At 40.1% G+C, this 21,481-nt stretch overlaps 1 protein-coding gene across 1 annotated transcript in view; it reads left to right on the top strand.

Moving 5' to 3' along the window:
* Window positions 1–1,721: 1,721 nt before the first annotated feature.
* Window positions 1,722–21,481, top strand: part of LOC131688702 (uncharacterized) — a 24,710-nt gene continuing 4,950 nt past the window's right edge. The window contains exons 1-2 of the mRNA XM_058973154.1: window positions 1,722–1,909; window positions 13,384–13,670. Coding sequence (XP_058829137.1) covers window positions 1,739–1,909; window positions 13,384–13,670 — 458 coding nt within the window. The 5' untranslated portion in view covers window positions 1,722–1,738. The remainder of the gene's footprint in view (window positions 1,910–13,383; window positions 13,671–21,481) is intronic.

The raw sequence follows: 21,481 nt of genomic DNA, 5'->3' as shown, positions 1-21,481 counted from the left end.
TACCCGAACAGTAAGCAGCTTGCTAGGTAGCAAGAAACGATCATTCAACAAAGACTGTCCCTAGTATCTCCAAACCGACAAACAGTTCCACCAGCGAATAAGCATATGTCAAGTAGGCCGGATACACGGTCATTATCCTTAAGTCTAATAGGCTCCAATGCCATTTCACTGTTCCAGTTTTGTACTCAATTAGTGTTACTCGAATTCTAATTTATTATCATACAGTAAATCTAACCGATTTTCTCGTTCATCCTTTCCACCGACAAACCTATTTAAATGTTCGTTTCGTAACCGATTAAGCCCAATCACACCAGCACGCGAACCGCGCACCGGCAAACGTTTTGTCATCATTCACAATTCACTCCGGAACGCGATGCAACCCAATTAAACAATCGAAACCTTACGCAATACCGCCGGGACCGCAAGCCCATCCAGTGCAAGTTCTGAGAAACATCCCCTGCCCCACCGATCTCTCACTTTTACTTTCTCTCTTTCTCTCCAACAAAGAGGCCGCCGCCGCCTCCATCGTCACCCCGTTTCAAGTGGAGAGAGAGAGACACTTTTGTTCATTGAATTCAAACTTCTTGGTCTGACGGGCGCCTACCTTAATTGGACGTTAACTGTTTCGCTTCGGCTGACAAGCCCGCAAAGCGGGCAAACGAGAAACGGAAAGAAAGGTGTCCCCGTCCCGTCCCGTCCCGTCGAAGATTGCGTCTCCATTCAGATGTCAGTGCAGATTTCGATTTCCGATCGCTTGTCCTGGTGTCCGTTAGTTCGATTGGTGGTGGAGGATGCGAGAGGAAGAAAGTAACTCACGAGCAGAAGTTCTTTTACAGACATCACTGTCAGCTTGGTTCGTGACCGCAGATCTATCTACGACCAACCAAATTATATAATTCACAGATTGGGATCAACGGTGGTTCTCATATCTGCGATTGGCACGCAGGAGTCATAAAGTTGTGATTGATGCAAGCGGAGCGTACAGTACACACGTACACAGGTAGGTTGGTAGATCTTCGATCAATTTTCGCATCGCATCTGCACTGGCATCGTTGGTTGCCTAAGAAACAGCACGATCCGCTGCGAAACGCATGTAAATATAGTAAGTAGCTATTAGTCGGCATAACCCGTTTCCAAAAGACTAATTACGAAATGATCATGGGGTCGATAAGGCAGAAGCGCGAGGGGGTGCCGAGTTGAGCTGTTTTCAATGGTTGGGGATAATTAGATGACCTCCTGCGTAGAAGCATCGATCCGTCAGGAGCTGTCACGCAAATTCCCTCGAAACTGTTTCAATTGATTCCTCTCAATTTTTTTTTCGGTACCAATCACGATAATAACATGAAACTACTAATAGTTTCAAGTCCACCGAGCCACCGCTGGAAGCGGTGGGAGCTTCCATTGTCTTATCTTGGTGGGCTGTATCTATGATGGAAGAGATCGAGAATTTGCCATCGCCATCGGTTTGTTTTGACGCAATCCGCGTTTTGTGTGATGAGCTCTTTTTCTAAGCGTCTACTAGCGCAGATGCTACTACTACTAGCGGTGGGTAATTTGTCTATACCTTTCTGTTTTGGATTTTTCTTTTCAATTTCATTTTCCATTTCATTTTCATTCCCTTTTTTCTGCGGTCTCCGATCTGGGGCTACCGAGCGGGTAATTGTAAACCGCACTCAATGTTTGATATATAAATCAGATCATTATTGTGTACTTTAGTTTAGTACGGAGCAGTTGGTGAATGTGGTTAGACTTAGACTTAGTAATTGGAGTAACTAAAAGTGAATTTGGAGTGATCAAGTTTTTAGTTCAAGGCAGAACAGAAATTGCTTCAACGTGGACCGTTCTGAAACGAGCAAACAAGTGGTTTAAGGAGGCCATGATTAGCCGAATTCTAGCTGTTGTAACAGTGGTGAGTAAATTGGTTAACGTTTGGTGAAAATGGACTGATGAAGTGTGCAAAATTGTGTCGAATATTCTCACGGAATAAAAGATGTGATAGTAACATTTTGTGAACTAATTCTAATAAGTTTTGTTTTTATTTATTTGCTCTTGAGCATTTATTATGGACTATAGAAAAAGTATAAGGAAGTTTTTTATTGCAAAAAACTCAACAAACAGTTCAATAGTACTCTGCGGAATTATTATTAATTCAAGGTTTAAGGGTAAAGCTTAAGGATTACGTTACCTCATTTATTGTCCTAACTTTATGGCCGTCCAAAGCAGCAGGGAGTATCAGCGGTTCGTGCAGAGGAAGTTTTGTGTGTTTATAGGTTATAGGTTGCGTATCTTTAGCTGACTATGCAAGCCGTCTTATTCGCAACTGCAATACGCCTTATTTCCTAGTAACTAACATTATTCTAACATACCATTAGTGCTCCAGTTTGCCGACAATCTAATCATTTTTAGTTCAAACTCTACACTAAATTGCGTGCTATCTTGAAATTCTCAAACATATGATAGGCTTTCAAATCGTAATTTAAGCGTTTGTGTCTGGATAAATAGCTACTCCGTAATTGATCATCTTTCTCGAATATCGCTTCAGACAAAGGATTTAGTCAACAAGTGCAGTCTGCTAAACAGCACACGGGAGAGTGTCTTCTAGGTGGTATTAAGAAATGCGATGTCTCCGTGGTTATTCCACTCAAGTTTTTGGCTCTCTCTACAGCTTAAGCATACAAGTCCTTCCAACTAGGCCCATCACGCAGTGGATTGCTTAGTTTGGCCAGATATTCTCGACTTTCGCAACTCGTTGTTCCACAAACGACGTACGACTTGTGTGGAAAGCAAATCGTTCACGATATAACTTTCGGCCGGAAAGGCCGTGGTAGTTTGTAGTATTGTAGCAAGGATCTCTGCTTAGACGAGGGCTGCGTAGACGAAGTTTAGAGACAGAAGAGTGTTAATTGATACGCTATTTATGCCTCAGTGACACAATTCAACACATACTAAATGCATAAAATCGCCAAATAATTGAACGATTTGGGAGGAATGATGTGTTAGACCTAACTCTCTGTTCCGACAGTATTATGCATTAGTTGGCTAAGTTTGGCATACTGGTCTATACGAAGATGGACGACAAACTGTCCGTTAGAAATTGTACCCTTAGACATGCCAGCGAGATAGCCTTCTGCCAACTCGAACGTTTATCTCGGGATAAACAGCTAGTCCGTTGTTGATCACCCTTCTTGAAAACCGTTTTAGGTAAAGGATTTAGTCAACGGATGCAGTCTGCTAAACAGAACACGGGAGAGTACCTTATAGGCAGTATTTAAGATTGCAATGTCCCGTAGTTATTACATCCGAGTTTATGGCTCTTCTTGTAGATTCAGCTCAAGAGGATATCTAACCAGTCCTGTTGTGCAGTGGATTGTTGAGTTCAGCTAAATGTTTCCGACTCGTGGTTCCACAAATTGTACGATCCATCTCCAGATCAACCGATTTACGATTCAATTTCCGATCGAAACGGACGTGTCAGCTTGTAATTAAACTAGATCCCTCGCTCAGATGAAGACAAAAGTTGGCGGGGATTTGAGACAGACGAGAGTGTTACTTGAAACGGGTTTGTTTCCGATGCCAGCTCAGATATCAATTAGAGAAGAGCTGAATTGATGGAGTGTCTAATTAGCACAAATCTGCCTATATAGTTAATGCAGACAATCGCCTATTATTGGAACAATATCAGGGAAAAGGCGTGTTAGATCTAACTCTCTGCTCCGACAGCATTACGTTAATAAGCTCATGCCTAACGTGCTTAAACGGTCATTATCTGATCGTATAAAGATCTTTATCATTTAAACGTTCCGTTGAACATTTTTACATATTGTAATCAAGAATCTAAAAACGGGGACCTCCGCTATGAGGGTATCGTGACCATATTTTTTGGGTTCTGGTAAATGACTTGGATGAAACAGTGGATACAACAAACTTAAACTCATAGTAGTGGCATGCGTGGTATAATATCGATGCTTAAGGATTAACTCGCAGATTCATACGATTGATTTACAGGAATGGGCATTTGGAAATATCTCTCCGTAGTTTTCGGAAAGAGCATGGAACTATTTCAGTTTCGGCTCCAAACTGGTTTTAAACACTTCGAACATAGTACGACTTTTGTTCTTGCAACTCCTAGTGCCCATCAACTTCTTTTCGATCTGTATTTTAAAAGGATTTACCTTAGCGTTCGCTTAATTCTCCCTTCACGGCAAAGTCTCCTTCTTTTGTAAGCTGAAATATTTTTAGAACAAGAATGTATCCCTAGGAATCGACTGCATAATTTTTTTCGGCTGAAAGTTCGTAAAGACAAACTTCGCGCTAGCAATTATAACTTTGGACAAGCTAACGAGATAGTCTCCAGCGAACTCTGTGTACGTGGATGCCACGTTTATATTCCCTCGCACGACGTTGAGATTGACGGTGTTGTCAACGAATCAAGTTTCACCGATATTAATCTACTGACCATTACAATATCACCATGCTTAAGGGAGTAAAAAGACTTGATCGCATAAGAAATTATACTCGTTATCACTTGATGAATGGTAGGGAGGGAGGGGGGTGTTTTTCAACGGAATCATATCGAGTAACTTTTGCAGGGCCTGTCTCACCTAGCCATGTAACCATTGATAGCATTCGTATTCCTGTTCGCCTTGTTTGTACCTCGTGTAATGAATTGCCTTCACAATAAAAAGTACTGCCACACAGTTCACTTCTGTTCAAGTGTGACAATTGTGGAGGCATTGAAGCTACTGAAAAATATTGGCTTTGTGGAGAAATTCCACCAGAGAAATCTGCATGCCCGACTTTAAATTGCACGAGAATAAAATTAAGCGGTCTAACTTCTACTTTTTTTAAATTTTATAAAAAACTTTACACAAGCCCAGTGCACTAGAGAGGACATTAGCTATTTCATTTTCCGACTGGTCGAACTCTGACGAAGGTACATTATATATCTGCCTCTGAGCAACCAGCCGATTTCTTCACCCTCGCTTAACTTTCCAATCCAGTTCATCAGTACGTTTAAACCTGGCTTAAGCGCTAAGCGAGGGTGCAGAAATCGGCCCTAAGAAGCACAAATAAACTCATACGAAATACAGAAAATTGCCACATATTTGAATGATTTGGGAGGAATAACGTGTTAGACCTAACTCTCTGCTCCGACAGTATTACGCATTAGTTGGCTAATTAGCTCACACTTAACGAGCTCGAACCGTCGTTACCTGATCGCAAGTAGATTTTGATCATTTAACCATTCCATTAGATAATATAACATCTTCGCCCAGAATCTACAAGCCCTTGCAAAGAGATAACTTGGTAACTAAATTTTATAGATATTTTTCAGTAGTGTATTCTTGAACCGATTGAAATAGTGAATTCAACGGAAGCTATCATGTGAAACAATGTTCCTTAAAGCTTGAAGAAGGTACCCAAAAAAAAAATGAATCTATTATTAGACACAATAAATTTACTCATTGTAATATCGCAACCGTTTCGATTAGTGCGTGCTTCCAGAGACACATCTTTACGGAGTAAGACTTCATCATAGTCGACGGCTCAGTTTTTAGGAAGATTTGCTTCTTGAGAGTATTTAACTCACATAATAGTGACGACTGAGTTGTTCGAATGGGTAATTTACAAGTTTTCTCCATATTAAGGTGTTGGAAAATATTATTAATCTATTTTTGGTTTCAACCAGACATATTTCGAACTGAAATCTTGCAACTCCTAGTGTCCCACCAACTTCTTTTCTGTCTGCATTCTAATCGGATTTGCCTCGGTACTGGATTAATTCCCATAACTTCATGATGAAGTCTTCTTTAATAAACTCCAATATTTTTAGAACGAGAATGTATCCCAAAGAATCGACTGGATGCTTTTTTGGCGGAAATTAAAACCTAATGGCTTATATAAATGTGTCTAGTTATCTGCACCGCAGGAGACAGCAGGGGTGAAAAAATACAAGCAGCGCGTTTGCGATTATAGAACAAGAGGTGAGTCGCTTGGAACAATCCACAGTAATACGGCGCACTTCTGTCAACTCAAAAACACATTCCGGCACAGACTACCACGTTGTTTGTTTGCAAGCACAAGTCGATTTATGCTAAGCGACTTACCCCTTACGGTAACCTCCTTCGAACTTTGGGGGCGTATCGCATTTACGTTCCATTCCACACCGTAGAGATTGGCGGTGTTATCAATGATTCAATACGCGTTCTGGTTATCACTTGATGGAAGAGGGGGGTTTTTAGTGTTCATCAGAATTATTTCAAGCGATATTTGCAGAGTCTGCATTACCTAGCAATGTAAGCATAAGTAAAATTCGTCTTCCTGTTCGCTTTGTTGTACCTCGTATATACACTATACAACTTGGTGACACTGCCACCTACTGTTGAAATAAAGCAAATGTGGTAGTCTTAACTGGATGATACATCAATTGAAGCCATTAAAAAATGTTGGCTTTGTGCAGAAATTCTAGATGAGCTCTGTGAATGCACATGTTTGAATTTTGCGAGGATAAAATCAGAGCTTCCTTCCCTTTAACTCCTAGGTACTTTAGTAGATTTCTGCTTATTGCTATAATGGGTGGTTGTGTGACTCAATTGTCTGCAATTAAGGCCTTTCATGACTCACGGTACAATCAGACGGACCTTGTGCTAAAGGATTTCGTTTGTAGAGCGGTTCCAGCGAAGGTCACCCGATAATAATTTGAATGTTTTCTTTCCAGCCCCCGCGATTACTACTAAATGCTAACGCGTGCAATCCAATATTTTAACCGGCTGAAATAAGAAAGTCTTTCATACAGCCAACGTCAGCAGATCTACGCAAGTCTCGCAACTCTCGTCGTTGACTACGCCTTAAATTTCTACCTTCAGAGCGGGTATGTAAACATTAAAGTTCCGCCTAAAAAACAATATTGTTTGCCTGATTTGAATTGGTTATCGCAACCGTAAACGAAAGAAAAAGTTTCCGCTTTTGTTTTCTGTCTACAGGAGGTCTTTGATGTGTTACGGGTTCAGCAGAGAATTCTAATACGATATTGGACTTATTGTTCTCTGCTATCCCTACAATTGTGTTACAGGGCGAACACGAGGTTATTGCAACACTTACACTTGGCTGTAGTATTTTTACTCATTGTCCATCTTGTGAATTGCGTACACGCTCAACTAAACTTATTCAACGATTGATAAATGAAGGATTATTCAAAACTGGGTAGTTACAATTAGTGTTTTGCTGTCCCTGTTCAAGAAAGAACACTATCTCGAAAAACATTGGTCAAACTTCTTCAGAAACCTTTCACTTACCTTGAAATCACAGGGAACGACGTCCAGCTGTAAGTTCCTGTAGCACCGATCAGTTGATACATTCATCACATTATTTCTTGGATCATCCTTTCACTTTTAACTACAAGAGATCATCTCAAATTTTCACTGGAGCTTCTTATTTTCACTTTCACATACTCTGCTTGGAATGATTTGAAACAATTTTCAAATCAAATTACTTCCGATTTCTCCAACACTTAGCCCGGAAGCTGCGGAATGATGTTCAACAGAAGAAAATGATCACGCGTAGTGATATTAACACAACAGCCAATGTAAATCACTTTAAATCGATGCAGATGAGCAGGATAGGCACAATGCTGTAGAGCAACCGATTTTCTACTATTTTTGGACATTCTTCACCGGATTTCTTTTTCTATTTACTGCAATAAACTCATGTATCACATTTGATAAAAACATTTTTTGAACTGCAACACAAATTCCAGTGTCGTATCGCAGGTGATGACGCCAACAAACACGTACGAACATGAACAAAACCAAGCAGCAGCAACCGATCGAAAAAGAATATGATCCATTTGAACCCAAATTGCTTTCATTGACATTCCGTTTATTTCATCCCGCAGCACACACTGATCAAAGATTTTTCCACTGACCGAATTCCGCCTGAATTTTCACTTTATTTTCTGCTAACACACTTCGCCCCATCGCGCACTCGAATCGACTGATGCAGCACTTCAGAAAAATCACGAACCGTGCTTCAAACTATTAAGCTGATATTAAGCGGCCCTTACACGTTCAATATTTTTGTCAATACTAGAGAGTATTGACAAAAGTATTGTACGTGTAATGGAAACTTTTTTATTGACGATGTGGATTTCAAACGGGACTGACATATTGTAACAATACCGTCAATACTGGTATTGACAAAAATATTGAACGTGTAAGGCCCGCTTTAGAACACCGATAGAACACTAATTCCAACTAAGAATCAACTTATTTTTGCAAATAAAAAACGCGAACACGACGCGCGGTCCCATAAGCGGCCCTTTCACGTTCAATATTTTTGTCAATACCAGTATTGACGATATTGTTACAATATTTCAGTCCCGTTTGAAATCCACATCGTCAATACAACTTTTTTCCATTACACGCACAATCCTTTTGTCAATACTCTCTAGTATTGACAAAAATATTGAACGTGTAAGGGCCGCTATACGAACGGGAAAGTAACCGGATTCAAACTAAACTTTGCTTGCTGAACAAAGCGACGCGATGACGCCGGACACGTTCAAACATGTACACGGAGCGCAGCCCGCTCAGATTTGAGTTGCACTCGCTTGAGTGTGCAGTGAGAACTTGCGATGAGTTCTCTCATTTCGCCTTCTCTCCGCGGGTGGCTTATTTACTGCGGTACGGGTACCGCATGGTGGATAGATGCAATTTGGAAAACTACGCGCTTGTCAAGGCACAGATAGCGAATGAATTTTTATATGCTATGAAAAGTAAGGAAAATGGGGAGTTTTTTCGTAAGAAATGTTTAGGTTCATTATGGCGACCTAATTGTATTAATGGGTATTGATGAGAATTTCATGTTTTTACGTAAAATAATGGTTGTTTTCATTTTAGAATTTTTTTTTGTTATAAAAATTCAATATTAGCATAAAAATAGCCTTTTTTGGTCATTATAATGATTATTACAAATTAAGCATAAAAAAGTTTTAATAAATACGAATCAATGCAATAAATAACAAATACAACTTTTTTGATATATTTTATCGACATAAAACTGTTACTTCAATGAAACATTGAAAATTGCAATATTTGGAAGTGGTTCTGGTTGATATTATAAAGAGACATCTCAAAATTCTTGGTTTTTATATTTTCAAAATCCGGTTATGGAATTCAGCAACCGGTTAGGGAATTATTTTTTGGACTACTTGTTATTATTGAAAATATCAAAAATTTAGATTAATTTTGGAAATTTATAAACTAGTTTCTCGACATAATATTAGGAGGACAACTAAAGATATTCAGCACATGTGCAATCTTACCTTTAAGAAAGGCTTGAAGGGTACCAAAACATTGCTGCGAGAGGATCCGATTCAGACTTAGAAAGAAGTTCTTACTCAGATCGTTTATTTGACACGGACCAACACGCCAGTTTAACGGAAACCTGGTTGTTTGATATATTTACAAAATGTAGTGGCATACGAAGAGGCTCTTCCGTTTCAGGTTGTGCATATTTTCAGAGAGTCACCTTTGTGAAGTAAGACTGTACCGTAGTCAACTGTCCCTGATTTCTATTTTGAAAGTTTTGAATCTTGAGCGGAAACTCGCAGAATCGTGCCGAATAGTTGAATTGTTCGAATGACTTATTAAAATTTTTTCTCCGTGTTAGCCCACGGGAAAAGTATGGAATTATTCCATTTTTGGCTCCAAACAAGTGGAATTTAAAGCCTTAAGGGTTATACAAATGTGTCTTTACAATGCTCTGCTCTGCAGGGGACAATAAAAGTCAATAAATACAAGCTGAACGTTAGCAATTATAGGCTCCATCGCACTCTGTGTGCGTGAGTATCGCGTTTATATTCCATCCCAGGCCGTTGAGATTGACGGTGTTGTCAACGAATCAAGTCACACACGCGATGAAGTATGGTAAAGGTCGTTATAAGGATGCCTGCTAAAAGAAGTAAAGATGCTTGTTCCCGTTACCAATAGGTCAAAGGGGGTGGGGTGTTTTTGCTATTCATCAGAATCATTTCAAATTATGTATGCAAAATCGGTATTACCAAGCAATGTAACCATTGATAAATTTCGTCCTCTCCATCATCGCTTTATTGTCCCTCGTGTAATGAGATGTCTTAATTATATTCTCATCGGACACAGTGACCTAGTGTTCGAATAAGGCAGATGCGGGGGCCTCGTCTGAATGGTGCGTTAAAGCTAGTGGAAAATGTTTGCTTTGTGGAGAATTTCCACATGAGCTCTCTGCATGCCCGTGACTTGCGCGAGGATAAAATGAAGCGATTCTAGAGGAAGCGGTCTAACCTCTATCATGCATAAATGCAAATCATACGTGATCCGAGTGTACCAGAGACCACTTTTGCTATCTTTTTTTCCAACTAGTCTGATTCTGGCGAAGGTCCGAATACCGTTTACCTTAGACTTACCTTTTCGAAATCCGAATTGGCTCTTCGACAACCCGGATCGTTCTCCGTTAATGTTGAAGTTTTCCGGAGCGTATGGTATGCTGGTCTATATGGCAATGGATCATCGATTCTTTGCACTGCAACAGACAGTGAAAGTTAATAAAGACAAGTTAGATAGCCTCCTACGAACTCGTTAAGCGTGAGTATAGCATTTATGTTCCATTCCGCGACGTTGAGATTGACGGTGTTATCAACGAATCAAGTCTCACCGTTGTTAATTTACTAAAGTATGAAGATGGTGGCGACAAGAGCGTCATGCTTAATGTAATAGATACTTTAGTGGAAGAAATAACACTCGTTATCACACGATGCAAGGTGGTGAGAGGCGTTTTTGCTACTCATCTTAAATCTTTCGAACGACTGCATTCATTCATCCTAACCGATTACACGATTATCGCGTCAAAACCCGGACAAAATGGACGAAAGAATGTCTTTCGCGTAATTTAAAAAAAAAAAACAAAATGATTCCTGTTGGAATCGAGCAAACCACCCCACGGGTTTAAACGTAAACCCAAAATTATGCGAAATAAAATTTTATCTATCGAACCAAAATCGAAAACACGCTACATATTTTACCCATTTTCACTTTCCGCACACACACGCACTCCTAATCCGGTTGAAGCCACACCTTCCATTCCAGGACTTTCGACGAACGGAGGGAAAAATGTTAAAATTGATGATGATATTCAATATTGTTTTTGGTACTTTAAGGTTGCACAGAGAATGCGTAAAATCCGCAAACGAAAAAAGCAGTTTTTTTCCACACCGTATGTCAGATCTTCATAAAAATCAATCAGCAGTACAGTAACAACATTCTACATACGCTGATTGATTTTTATGAAGATCTGACATACGGTGTGGAAAAAAACTGCTTTTTTCGTTTGCGAATTTTACGCATTCTCTGTGCAACCTTAACATCGATGAGTCAATCGCCCTAGAATTGATGAATGAATCATCATCAAAACAAGTCAGATCGCGAAATCAATATTTGCGATGTTTCTTTTGCGATTTTATACCCGGCTGACTACTAGACGGTTCTTATCGGTAGTAGAAGTAGTCGTGGGTATTGTGTTCCAGGAGAAGAAGGGAATTAGTGATTTTTAGACGATTTTTAGACCCCCAAACAAGAGGGAGTTTGCTATTTTCTGCACCTGTAGGTGCGAGTGTTCTTCCCGTCGAAAAATGTGTATGCATCCGACGAACGTAAGACTGTAAATACGGTAGGTGCGATTTATTTCTTCCCTGTCAGCTATCCAGGGTAAGTAGAATAGTTTAACCCAGCCGTAGCCGTCTCAATCTCCGGAGCAAATATGTTGTGTGAATACTGTTTCACTTCGCTGCGTGAGCGGGGCGCAAAGAATTGATGTAGAAGTAAAGAAAATTTCTCGCAGCAGTTTTGGTCTACTACAGATAAATTTAGAGAAGACGGATAAATGATTTAAATCGGACCGAAGCCCGTGATATTACCGTCGGGAACTGACGGTAGCTTTTGGAAAGCGCCTAAGTAATCCACATAAAAGCATACCGTCAGTCCATATACGGCAGTTTGACCATCATCATAGGGTTTTGCAAACTTGCGATGTTGCAAGTTGTATTGGTGTCGAATGCATTCGCTTGCCTTGGGCAAATTATTGACCATAATCTTCGGAATTTTGTTTAACTGTTGGTTTATAAGTTGTTGTTGGTAGATCACCCTCACCGAAAATCCTGCTGCAGTCATCGGCAGATGTCATTTCACACCCGTTTATGTTGAAATGAGGACTAAACCCAGTGAAAGAATTAAAGGTGGTGTTGAAGATGCGCTCCACATCGGTAATGTGGACAGCCCAGTTGCGCTGCTCGATTCGGCGTGGATTACAGTATTTATCGAGCGGTTTGTTCGCTCCACTGGTTTTCTTGTAGAAATTGAGTTTTTGGTGGTATCCAAGAAGTCCCAAACCGGAGTCTTGGTATCTAGAGGGCTACTGCATTCCTTCTGCATATGCCACCATACATCTTTCTAAATGCCATAAATATGTAGAAAAATTATTGCTGCATATAATTAAATACATTCTTATAAATCTGAGTTAACTTTAGTTTTCAGCCAAATAGTATAGCGGGCCCACCTCCCCTTACTCGATTTTTTCAAATTTATAATTTTGATTTAAATTTGACTCACAATTATCAATTAATGCATTCATCTGTGTCATCGTCTTACGATTTGAGGTGAAAGACAAAATAGACACATATCTCATCTTCATATGTGCAAACTGTTGTCTGAGCGTAAATCGTGTCTCTACTAAACGTCTACTGACTAAGAAATAATTCTAGTTTAGTCTAGTCTACACATACATACTCAATACATGTAGGGATCCTGGAAAATTGCAGACATTCGCGTGCACTTTTTCTAGTTAATATTAATATTTGCGGTACATATGGTATGTGACACAACCATTAAAGCGGCCAGGCCAACTGCGCAGCTCACAAAATGAAGATGTTTCAAAATTATGCGGTAATCCAATTATTCACTTAATGAATGATTTAATCAACGAATCATTTTGAACCTTAAATAAGGAAGAAACGTGGACAACCGTACCGACTGTTTCAATTTGATGGAGGTTTGATAAATCATTGGGAGTGACTTGGCTAAGAGGGTTAATGTCACTCCTTTGGTCCTAACTTCCTGGGATGGGGCAAGGTTATAGCGCCTTAACTAGCTCTCTGCACTCTCAGTCATCGGTTTGACTAAGAAATATTTTCCTCTAAACTGGAAATTAGCCATTAAAACCTTTCAGAGCAGTTTGTTGCAGTAAATCACAATACAGATTTAAACTGTGATGTTTAGATAAATTAACTCAATTTGAGTAATAATTCAGAAAATAGTCGATCGAAGGGTTAAAGTATGATAATGTATTTCATTTCAGCTCATCACATTCGCTACCACCTGCCTGGAAGCCCGTCCGGAACCCCCGGTTGGCAGTAACGGAGGAGGTGGTCCCGGTGGTTCAGGCAGTTCAGGACCCTATCCACCATCCCGCCCGCAACCGGATCCAGGCTACAGCTATGGTCCTCCCCAGCTACCACCGTCGATATCGGTCAACAGCTATGGGTCCGCAACGTCCGAATATGCACCACCGAAACCGGCTCCGATAATTCACAAGCATGTGTACGTGCACGTACCCCCGCCGGATCCCGAGGCACCCCCGACCAGGTAAGCGTCGAGTGCCATATGTTATGATTATTATCATACGTTTCAGCTGTAAAGGTCATCCGTCGGCCTTAATATATGGGAGTCGCGGATTGGCAAAAAATTCAGGGGCCAAATCGATTATGTGTCAGTTTGAACCAGTGTGAACCAGAATGAGAGAATCACAGTTTGGGAAAATATAAATGAAAAATCGGAAAAAAAAAAAAAACAATCAAAGCAACCCAGGTTCATATATTTCGCCACACACACAGCATAATGCCACGCCATTGCATAACGCCGTGTGACCTCCGGGGTCACAACACTCTCAGTAAACGGTCATCGTGTTGACCTTCTTAGTTGATTTTCTTCTTCGACGGGGTGTCATGGTTCCGTACTGATCACCACGGGGCGGGAGTCTTTCATCTCGCTGCATCGCGTGATTGGGCAGGCAATCCTCCAACAACCTGATGGTGGTGGTGATGATGATCCAGCATAAAACGTGTTGTCCTCGTGGAAACGTGAGTGCGAAATTTATGTGGTACGCTAATGAAGCTGTTGCCATCGGTCGGAGGGTGCTTTTCACGTTGTGGTCCCAAAAGGTCAGTTTCGTCGATGGGGTCATTGCAACTAAGCTTTATGGAGTCTAAAGGTGATACTATGTTGGTAAATCACAGTCGGCCATGTTGGGTTTGTGTGGCGATATGACAGCTAACATTGTTGTTGATCCCAAATTTGTCGAATTATCCCGAAATTGATTCTGGATTCTTCCTGGTTTCAGCCAGAATTCTGGCTCAAATGCAACAACCAATTCCGTGACTGTGACTCACTGTCACTTGTCATCGTTATTTCTAGAAAAAAAACCATTCAACACAATAAAACGATTGTGTGATGTAATACGATACATCACCTGGATCTACTACATCCTAAATCGAGTTTCATAAGTGCGAAAGCATTGAAATTAATCTCATCGATGCAAATGTCATCACGATCATAAGCCCCGATAAACCCAAATATTGGTTTACTGCCCCGAGCAGGTCGCTATTAATCATTTATTGTGCCTTGCCCCGCGCACTAAGGACAACTAAACCAGTTCAAACAGCAGATGCCATCGGAGAAGATCTGCTGCCTCCGAGCGACCTGTCGAAATCAACCTCATTTTACGACTTTATGGCGGCGGCACATTATGCTGCTACTGGTTTGTCTGCGTTTGTTTGTTTGAGACCTGAGATGAGACTACACCATAAACTAATTAGCATACAAGTCGTCGAATCTAACCGCAAAACATACCTACCTACCAAGGCATCCAACATCTCGCATCTGAAGCCGGGTTGAATTTCGGAACGAGCGGTGGTGGTGCACCTATTTGCCAACCAATCACCCAGTACTAATGGGAAAATTTGTCTCGACGGGGGGCGGTAGGGAAGAATTTCACCGCCCCACGGTTCTGCCTTGACGTTTGCTAAGAAAAACGCACACGATCATAGCAAACAACGTGTTTGCATAAGTTTTGTTTTTAGTGTCTGCGGTAGACGAACCAAAACCGAACCAAAGCAGTCGAGAAGTGTGTGCGATGCGATCTGCTTTTGATAGCACCTTTCTCGTGCGCTGCTGCTGCTTCTGCTGCTCAAGTTTATTGCCTCGCCTGACGCTGCTAGCAAATGCAAGCGACGAATAGTAGGCGGTGCAGACGGAGGTTTGCCGGCGTTTCCCATCGAAATGGAAACGAATACGATTGCCATGGAAATCGAGTAACCGCGACTGCAAGTTGTTATGGAAGAATACAATTACTTAATTGTGCGGAGTGTTGCGGTGTGATTCTTTTATTGGAGCTTGCCATAGGGACACTATTTTGAACAAAACAGCGGCGAGTAAACATCGGTCGATTGAATGGTTAGGAAGATTAGGCAAATGATTCCGTACGATGCATGTGTTGTTTGGAGTCACGAGCCGTCCCACATTATTCGGGCGGGTTGTTGGCGAGTTACGGCGGGTTGCCTAGAACAATGTTTCAATAGCCTACCGCTTGCTGGCATGTATTTTAGCTCGCCCAGTCGCCTGGGGTTTTGCACTTTTGACAGGGAAAGTATTTTTTTCAAGTCGATTTAACTTACTTTAAAGTATCCATTTGCCATTTGTCAATTGGCAGAATGCCGCTTGATTTGACCAAACGGGCCAACTGGCAAAATGGGAGTTAGCCGAACGACCTTAGTTTTTTTTTCGTTTTTAGTGCTGGCTGTTGGATCGGAGGTAGGTAAATGAAGGGTACGCGACGTTTGGCATAAATACTTTAGGTGTAAGTTACTTTGGGCATAATGGACGTTAGGCATAATCGATGATTGGCATAATTCCCAAAAATATATAATCGCAAGGCTTTATTTATTGTAGATATTTCAATCTTATGCTCGTTTTTTGGATCAGAAATAACTGCGCTTTGTTATACCACAACTTGGTATAACTTTAATTAATTTTAAACATAGCAAAATGAAAAATGCCATTTGAGATATTTATACCTTACAAGTGTAGTTTTTTTTTTCCTATTTTTTCCGTAAATGAGCTGGATGCTTTCTTCACTTAAGTGAACAGTTTTATTTAAAAAATTACAGTAAAATAATAAACAAGGGTTTGGGGCTATGAAAAGTTGCAGTATTATGAACAGTATCCGCATTAGGCTACGGATGTTACGTTTGTGACGATACTTTTCTTGTGTCGGTAACAGTACGCGAAAAAACTTTCCCTGGTATCAGACAGTTTCCGTAGTTCTATTTTTGATGATCCCAAGAATATAATCATTGAACTGAATAATGTCGGATATAATCAATATAAAAGCAGCAATATTGGTATATTCGTTGAATGAATAATAAAATGCATCATTCTTTCCTTCATGAGCTGTTCTTCAAGGCATAAGAACTAATTAAACTAATAATTCAATTTCAGCTTCAGCAATTTAGGTCCACTCACCATTTTCGATCGTTTCTCCCCGTTGGATACCATCAGTCCAAACTAATTAAAGTTAATGTGCGTTGTTCATTACTAAATACAAATGTGTTGAGTCTATTGTAGTCATGTGCAATTTATCGATTGCACGTCGAAAAATTGACGCAAGCTGAATTTCCGCATGCCAAGCATTCGGTCTACTTCTTTTTTTAGCAAAGATTTCTCCAAGTATGCTGTTGATCGAGTTTGATCAGCTTCCAGAGTAATTCTACATCACCTCTAAAAAATTAGTTCCTTGAAGTGATACTTTAACATGAAAATTTATGCCTAACGTCCATTATGCCAATCGTTCATTATGCCTAATGTGGTACACCTGATGAATGAATCCACACGATTCAGGTGTTGTTTGGAATCACGAATCGTGTTGCGTTTTTTAGGCAGAAAAGGCGATTTTTTTCAAGTTCTTTTGACATATTTTATAGTGCTCCGTCATTTGTCAATTGACAGAATGCCATTTCGCAGAACGGGTCAATTTGAAAAACGCCATTTAGTCGAACGAATCAACTGGCAGAATGTTATTTGGCCGAACGGTTTAATTGGCTGAGTGCCATTTTGGCGGAACGGTACAATCGCAGTTGGCCGACCAAGTCAATTAGCAGAATGCTTGTTGGAGGAATGGTCCAATTGGTAGAATAGGCCGAACGGATCAATTGTGAGAATGTTGTACACTAGAGTGACAAGAAAAAAATTACCCCTATCGGCCTACCCCTGAGTCGATTCCTACTCCCACCAGGAGTACTTGCTCCAAATTTGACACAAATCGGACAAATCTAGCTACCGGACCAACGTGCTCGAAGTTTGTATGGGATTTTTCGACAATTTACATGGAGAAAACCCACTAACTCGAATTTTCGCCGCTAGGTGGCACTATATGCATCGTATTATCACTGAAAGTGAAAATAAGAAAGATAATTTAATTGTCTACAACTTTGTCGAAGACTGCTAGTCAATCCGGCTTTGTTAAAAAAGTAATTAAACTTTTAACGACGTGATGTCTGAGTCAGTTTTGCATGGGGCCTAGCAGTGCATGGTTGTGTGTCGGTACTTGATTCCCACCAACTATTAATTTTTGTGAGCTAATCGTTAGATTTAGCTGAATAGTATGTTCAGAAGAATTGTATTATGTGGTACGAGTTATGTTTTGGTTAGAAAATTTTAGTTCCACTTGTGACTGCATAGAGGGCGACAACACTAACTTTTCAACGGAAAGAGATAGGAATTAGATGTCTTCTACAAAGTTGTAGAACAGACATTTTTCAGTAATTCTTCCGAACATCTCGATATTCTATCTCTCTTCGTTGACAAGTTAGTGTAGGCGTCATCTATGCGGTAACATGTGGAACTAAAATTTTCTAACCAAAATATAACTCGTATTATGTACTACAATTCTTTTGAACATACTATTCAGCTAAATCTAGCCATTAACTCACAAAAAATAATAGTTGGTGGGAATCGAGTACCGATACACAACCATGCACTGCTAGGCCCCATGCAAAACTGACTCAGACATCACTTCGTTAAAAGTTTAATAACTTTTTTTAACAAAGCCGGATTGACTAGCAGTCTTCGACAAAGTTGTAGACAATTAAATTATCTTCCTTGTTTTCACTTACGGTGATAATGCGATGTATACAGTGCCACCTAGCGGCGAAAATGCGCGCTAGTGGGATTTATCCATGTAAACTGTCGAAAACTCCCATACAAACTTCGGGCACGTTGGTCCGGTAGCTTGACTTGTCCGATTCGCTTCAAATTTGCATGTCACGAATGTGTGTCTGCGTATAGCGTTAGTTTTTTCTTTACATGTATTGGCTGTTGGTTTGGAGGTACTGGGTACAGTTGTGATCACTAGAGTGCAAATGGAATGTAAGTGGGAAAAGTGACCATTGAATTAAAAGAGAAGCTTTAGCACTTCGAAAAAAAAATGCACAATTTGAGATTAATCGGACATGACTAAGTAGTGCCATATTACCAAAAAGACTGTCTGGGGAAAGTGATTTTACGACGTTAACCGAGAGGGTTTGTGGCCTTTCTTTAATGCTCTGCGTTACACACCGCTAAAGATTTCATATAAGTTTAGGCTACGAAACCTCTGCGTGACGACGACATCAATTTCGTAAACTTTTGCAAGGGCGTGATGTGGTAGAAGCCGTCCTACAGTACAGGCCGGATCTAAGTCCAACGATAAGTTTACTATGAACCACCTGCAGTACAAGTAGAAAAGATTGGAGTGGATTTGAGACGATGGAACTTCCAAAAGGAAAATCTTTTAGAATTAATGAAGATTTGACCAGTGACAAGTCCCAACTATATTTTACAAAATGATATCCTAAAATAGCCTAAAATTGACGATTATTTATTATTTCTAACCAACTTCCAGATTCGGAAAGCGCTAAAGGTTAACCGTTATTTTTTCCTGTCAATCTTACTTGCTTCACTAATTGTTGGAAAAAAATATAACTTATGGTCTAAATGTGTTAATATTTAATCAGAAAATCAGCTGAAAGACGCCCCTTCTCAAAATACAGAATAAAACAGGAGAGTAAGATTTTGAACCTTAGTACCGTGCATTGTACTGAACAGAATTACACCATAATTACACTAATCTCTTGGAGAAATGTTCACCAAGTTTGTATTAAATTCCAAAGTTAGCATGACTTCTATAAACAACCCGAAAACGGAAAAACCAAAATTTGCCACTTTATTTCAGGCAGAGCCTTCCATATGAACCACCTAAGAGAACTAATATATTATGGGAAGTTATAAAAGTCCAGCATGAATTATACCTATTATATCTGCATATAGTATTATTATTATAATACCTCATTCGTCGACCGGTAGTCGAACGAGAAGCATGTGCATGCGCGTACTAAGGGTGTAGTAGAAAAAAGGAAGCCTGATTTCCCGTTGCCCATTAGAGCGACAAGAAAAAATGACCCTTATCGGCCCACCCCTGAGTTGATTACTAGTCCCACCAGAAGTACTTGTTCCAAATTGAAAGGAAATCGGACAAGTCTAGCTACCGGACCAACGAAGTTTGTATAGGATTTTTAGACATTTTACATGGAGAAAAACTACTAACTCACATTTTCTCCGCCAGGCGCCATCGTATCATCACTGTAAGTGAAAATAAGAAAGATAATTTAATTGTCTATCTATAACTTTGTCCAAGACTGCTAGTCAATCCAACTATGTTAAAAGAAGTTATTAAACTTTTAATGAAGTGATGTCTGAGTCAGTTTTGCATGGGGCCAAGCAGTGCACGGGTAGTGCATCAGTTCTCGATTCCCGCGAACTAAATATTTTTGTGAAATAGAGGTTAGATTTAGCTCAATAGTATGTTCAGAAGAATTTTTGTAAATGATACGTGTCATGTTTCGGTTAGAACATTTTAGTTTCACATTATACCGCATGGAGGGCGCCAATACTAACTTTTCAACGGAGAGGGATAGAAATTAGGTGTCTTCTACACAATTGTAGACCGGGCAATTTGCAGTAATTCTTTCGAACACGTCAATGTTCTATCTCTCTTCGGTGAAAAGTTGATGTTGGCGCCCTCTATGCGGTCACAGATTGAACTAAAATTTTCTAACCAAAATATGACTCGTATTATTTACTATAATTCCTCTGAACATACTATTGAGCTAAAAATAACCGTTATTTCAGAAAAAACTCCCAGCAAATTTAGTAGTAAACATCTGTTTTATTAATTGGCCTTTTTGCATTAATTTATGAATAATCTCACGTATTGACAATACTGTTGATCGTGTACGAGCCGCTGTTAGATTTCATTTGTTAGTCCTAAGCACAGCCACAATACAACAGATAAGCCCCAGAAATTGATCAACCATCTGTTTTGAGTTGAGATGAGAATTCTCGAAAATCTTGACTTAAAACTTTTTAATATGCGAATTTTTCAAGAAAAAATATGTTTTTGAAGCTTCTCCAGTGTGACCGCCTTTAAAATTTATTTTTATCAGCAAACCTAGTGATCGCTGAGTGTGCTGGTTGACGTTTTAGAGATACTAGGCGCAGTAATCATTGATTAGGCAGCTGTCTGTGGTTGAGCAGCAGGTTCCGGTACCTGTTTGTTGGTGATAATTGTTGTATACCCGAAATGGCTGGACCAACCTCGACACTTTACCGGAAAGTCCAGGATAGTTCAACCACTAAGGAATCCGAATGGAAATTCGAAGTTAACTAATGTTGACGAACAGAGTCGAATGATATATGACATTCGGCACTCCGAAATTGAAAAGTCGTTTAAAAGTAATTACATTGCTTTTTCTGTATGAAAAGGGCTAAAAACGCACCGACGGTTCCTGTACGCTTCATAAATCCGTCCGATTGTCAGATGTTAGTTCTCTGATGTGGTTACCTACTCCGCAACCAGACGGGGGAAAATAAAAGGATTATAAAGAAATGCACGGAACAGAGCCAAATGATTATCGTGTACCAAGCAAGCAAAGCTACAAAGTCAAGTACAACCTGGGGTTCGCGGACCCCTAGGGGGCCGTGAAGTCGTTGCTGGGGGTCCAGGAAGAAAAAAAAATTCCGAGCGCATATTGGAATTTCAAGGATTGTTTCCTAACAAACTGAAAATAACATATTGATAGCATACAAAATTGATGTTTATCCGTGGGGGTACGTAGCAATCCAGGGTGATTTCTAAGGGGTCCGTGGTACGAAAAAGGTTGAGAACCGCTGCTCTAAAGCAACATTTATTCAACAAATGGATATGTACATGAACGGAAAACCTTACATATGTAAAGCACCTTTGGAAACAATGTTTTCCAAAGCTGGTAAATGCATCTTGGCCGCCCTGTCACTTAGGGTCTGCC

The sequence above is a fragment of the Topomyia yanbarensis genome, chromosome 1 (genome assembly GCF_030247195.1).
Source record: "Topomyia yanbarensis strain Yona2022 chromosome 1, ASM3024719v1, whole genome shotgun sequence".
NCBI classification, from domain to species: domain Eukaryota; kingdom Metazoa; phylum Arthropoda; class Insecta; order Diptera; family Culicidae; genus Topomyia; species Topomyia yanbarensis.
Note: the sequence above shows the minus strand (reverse complement) of the source record. Positions and strands in the feature narration are given on the sequence as shown.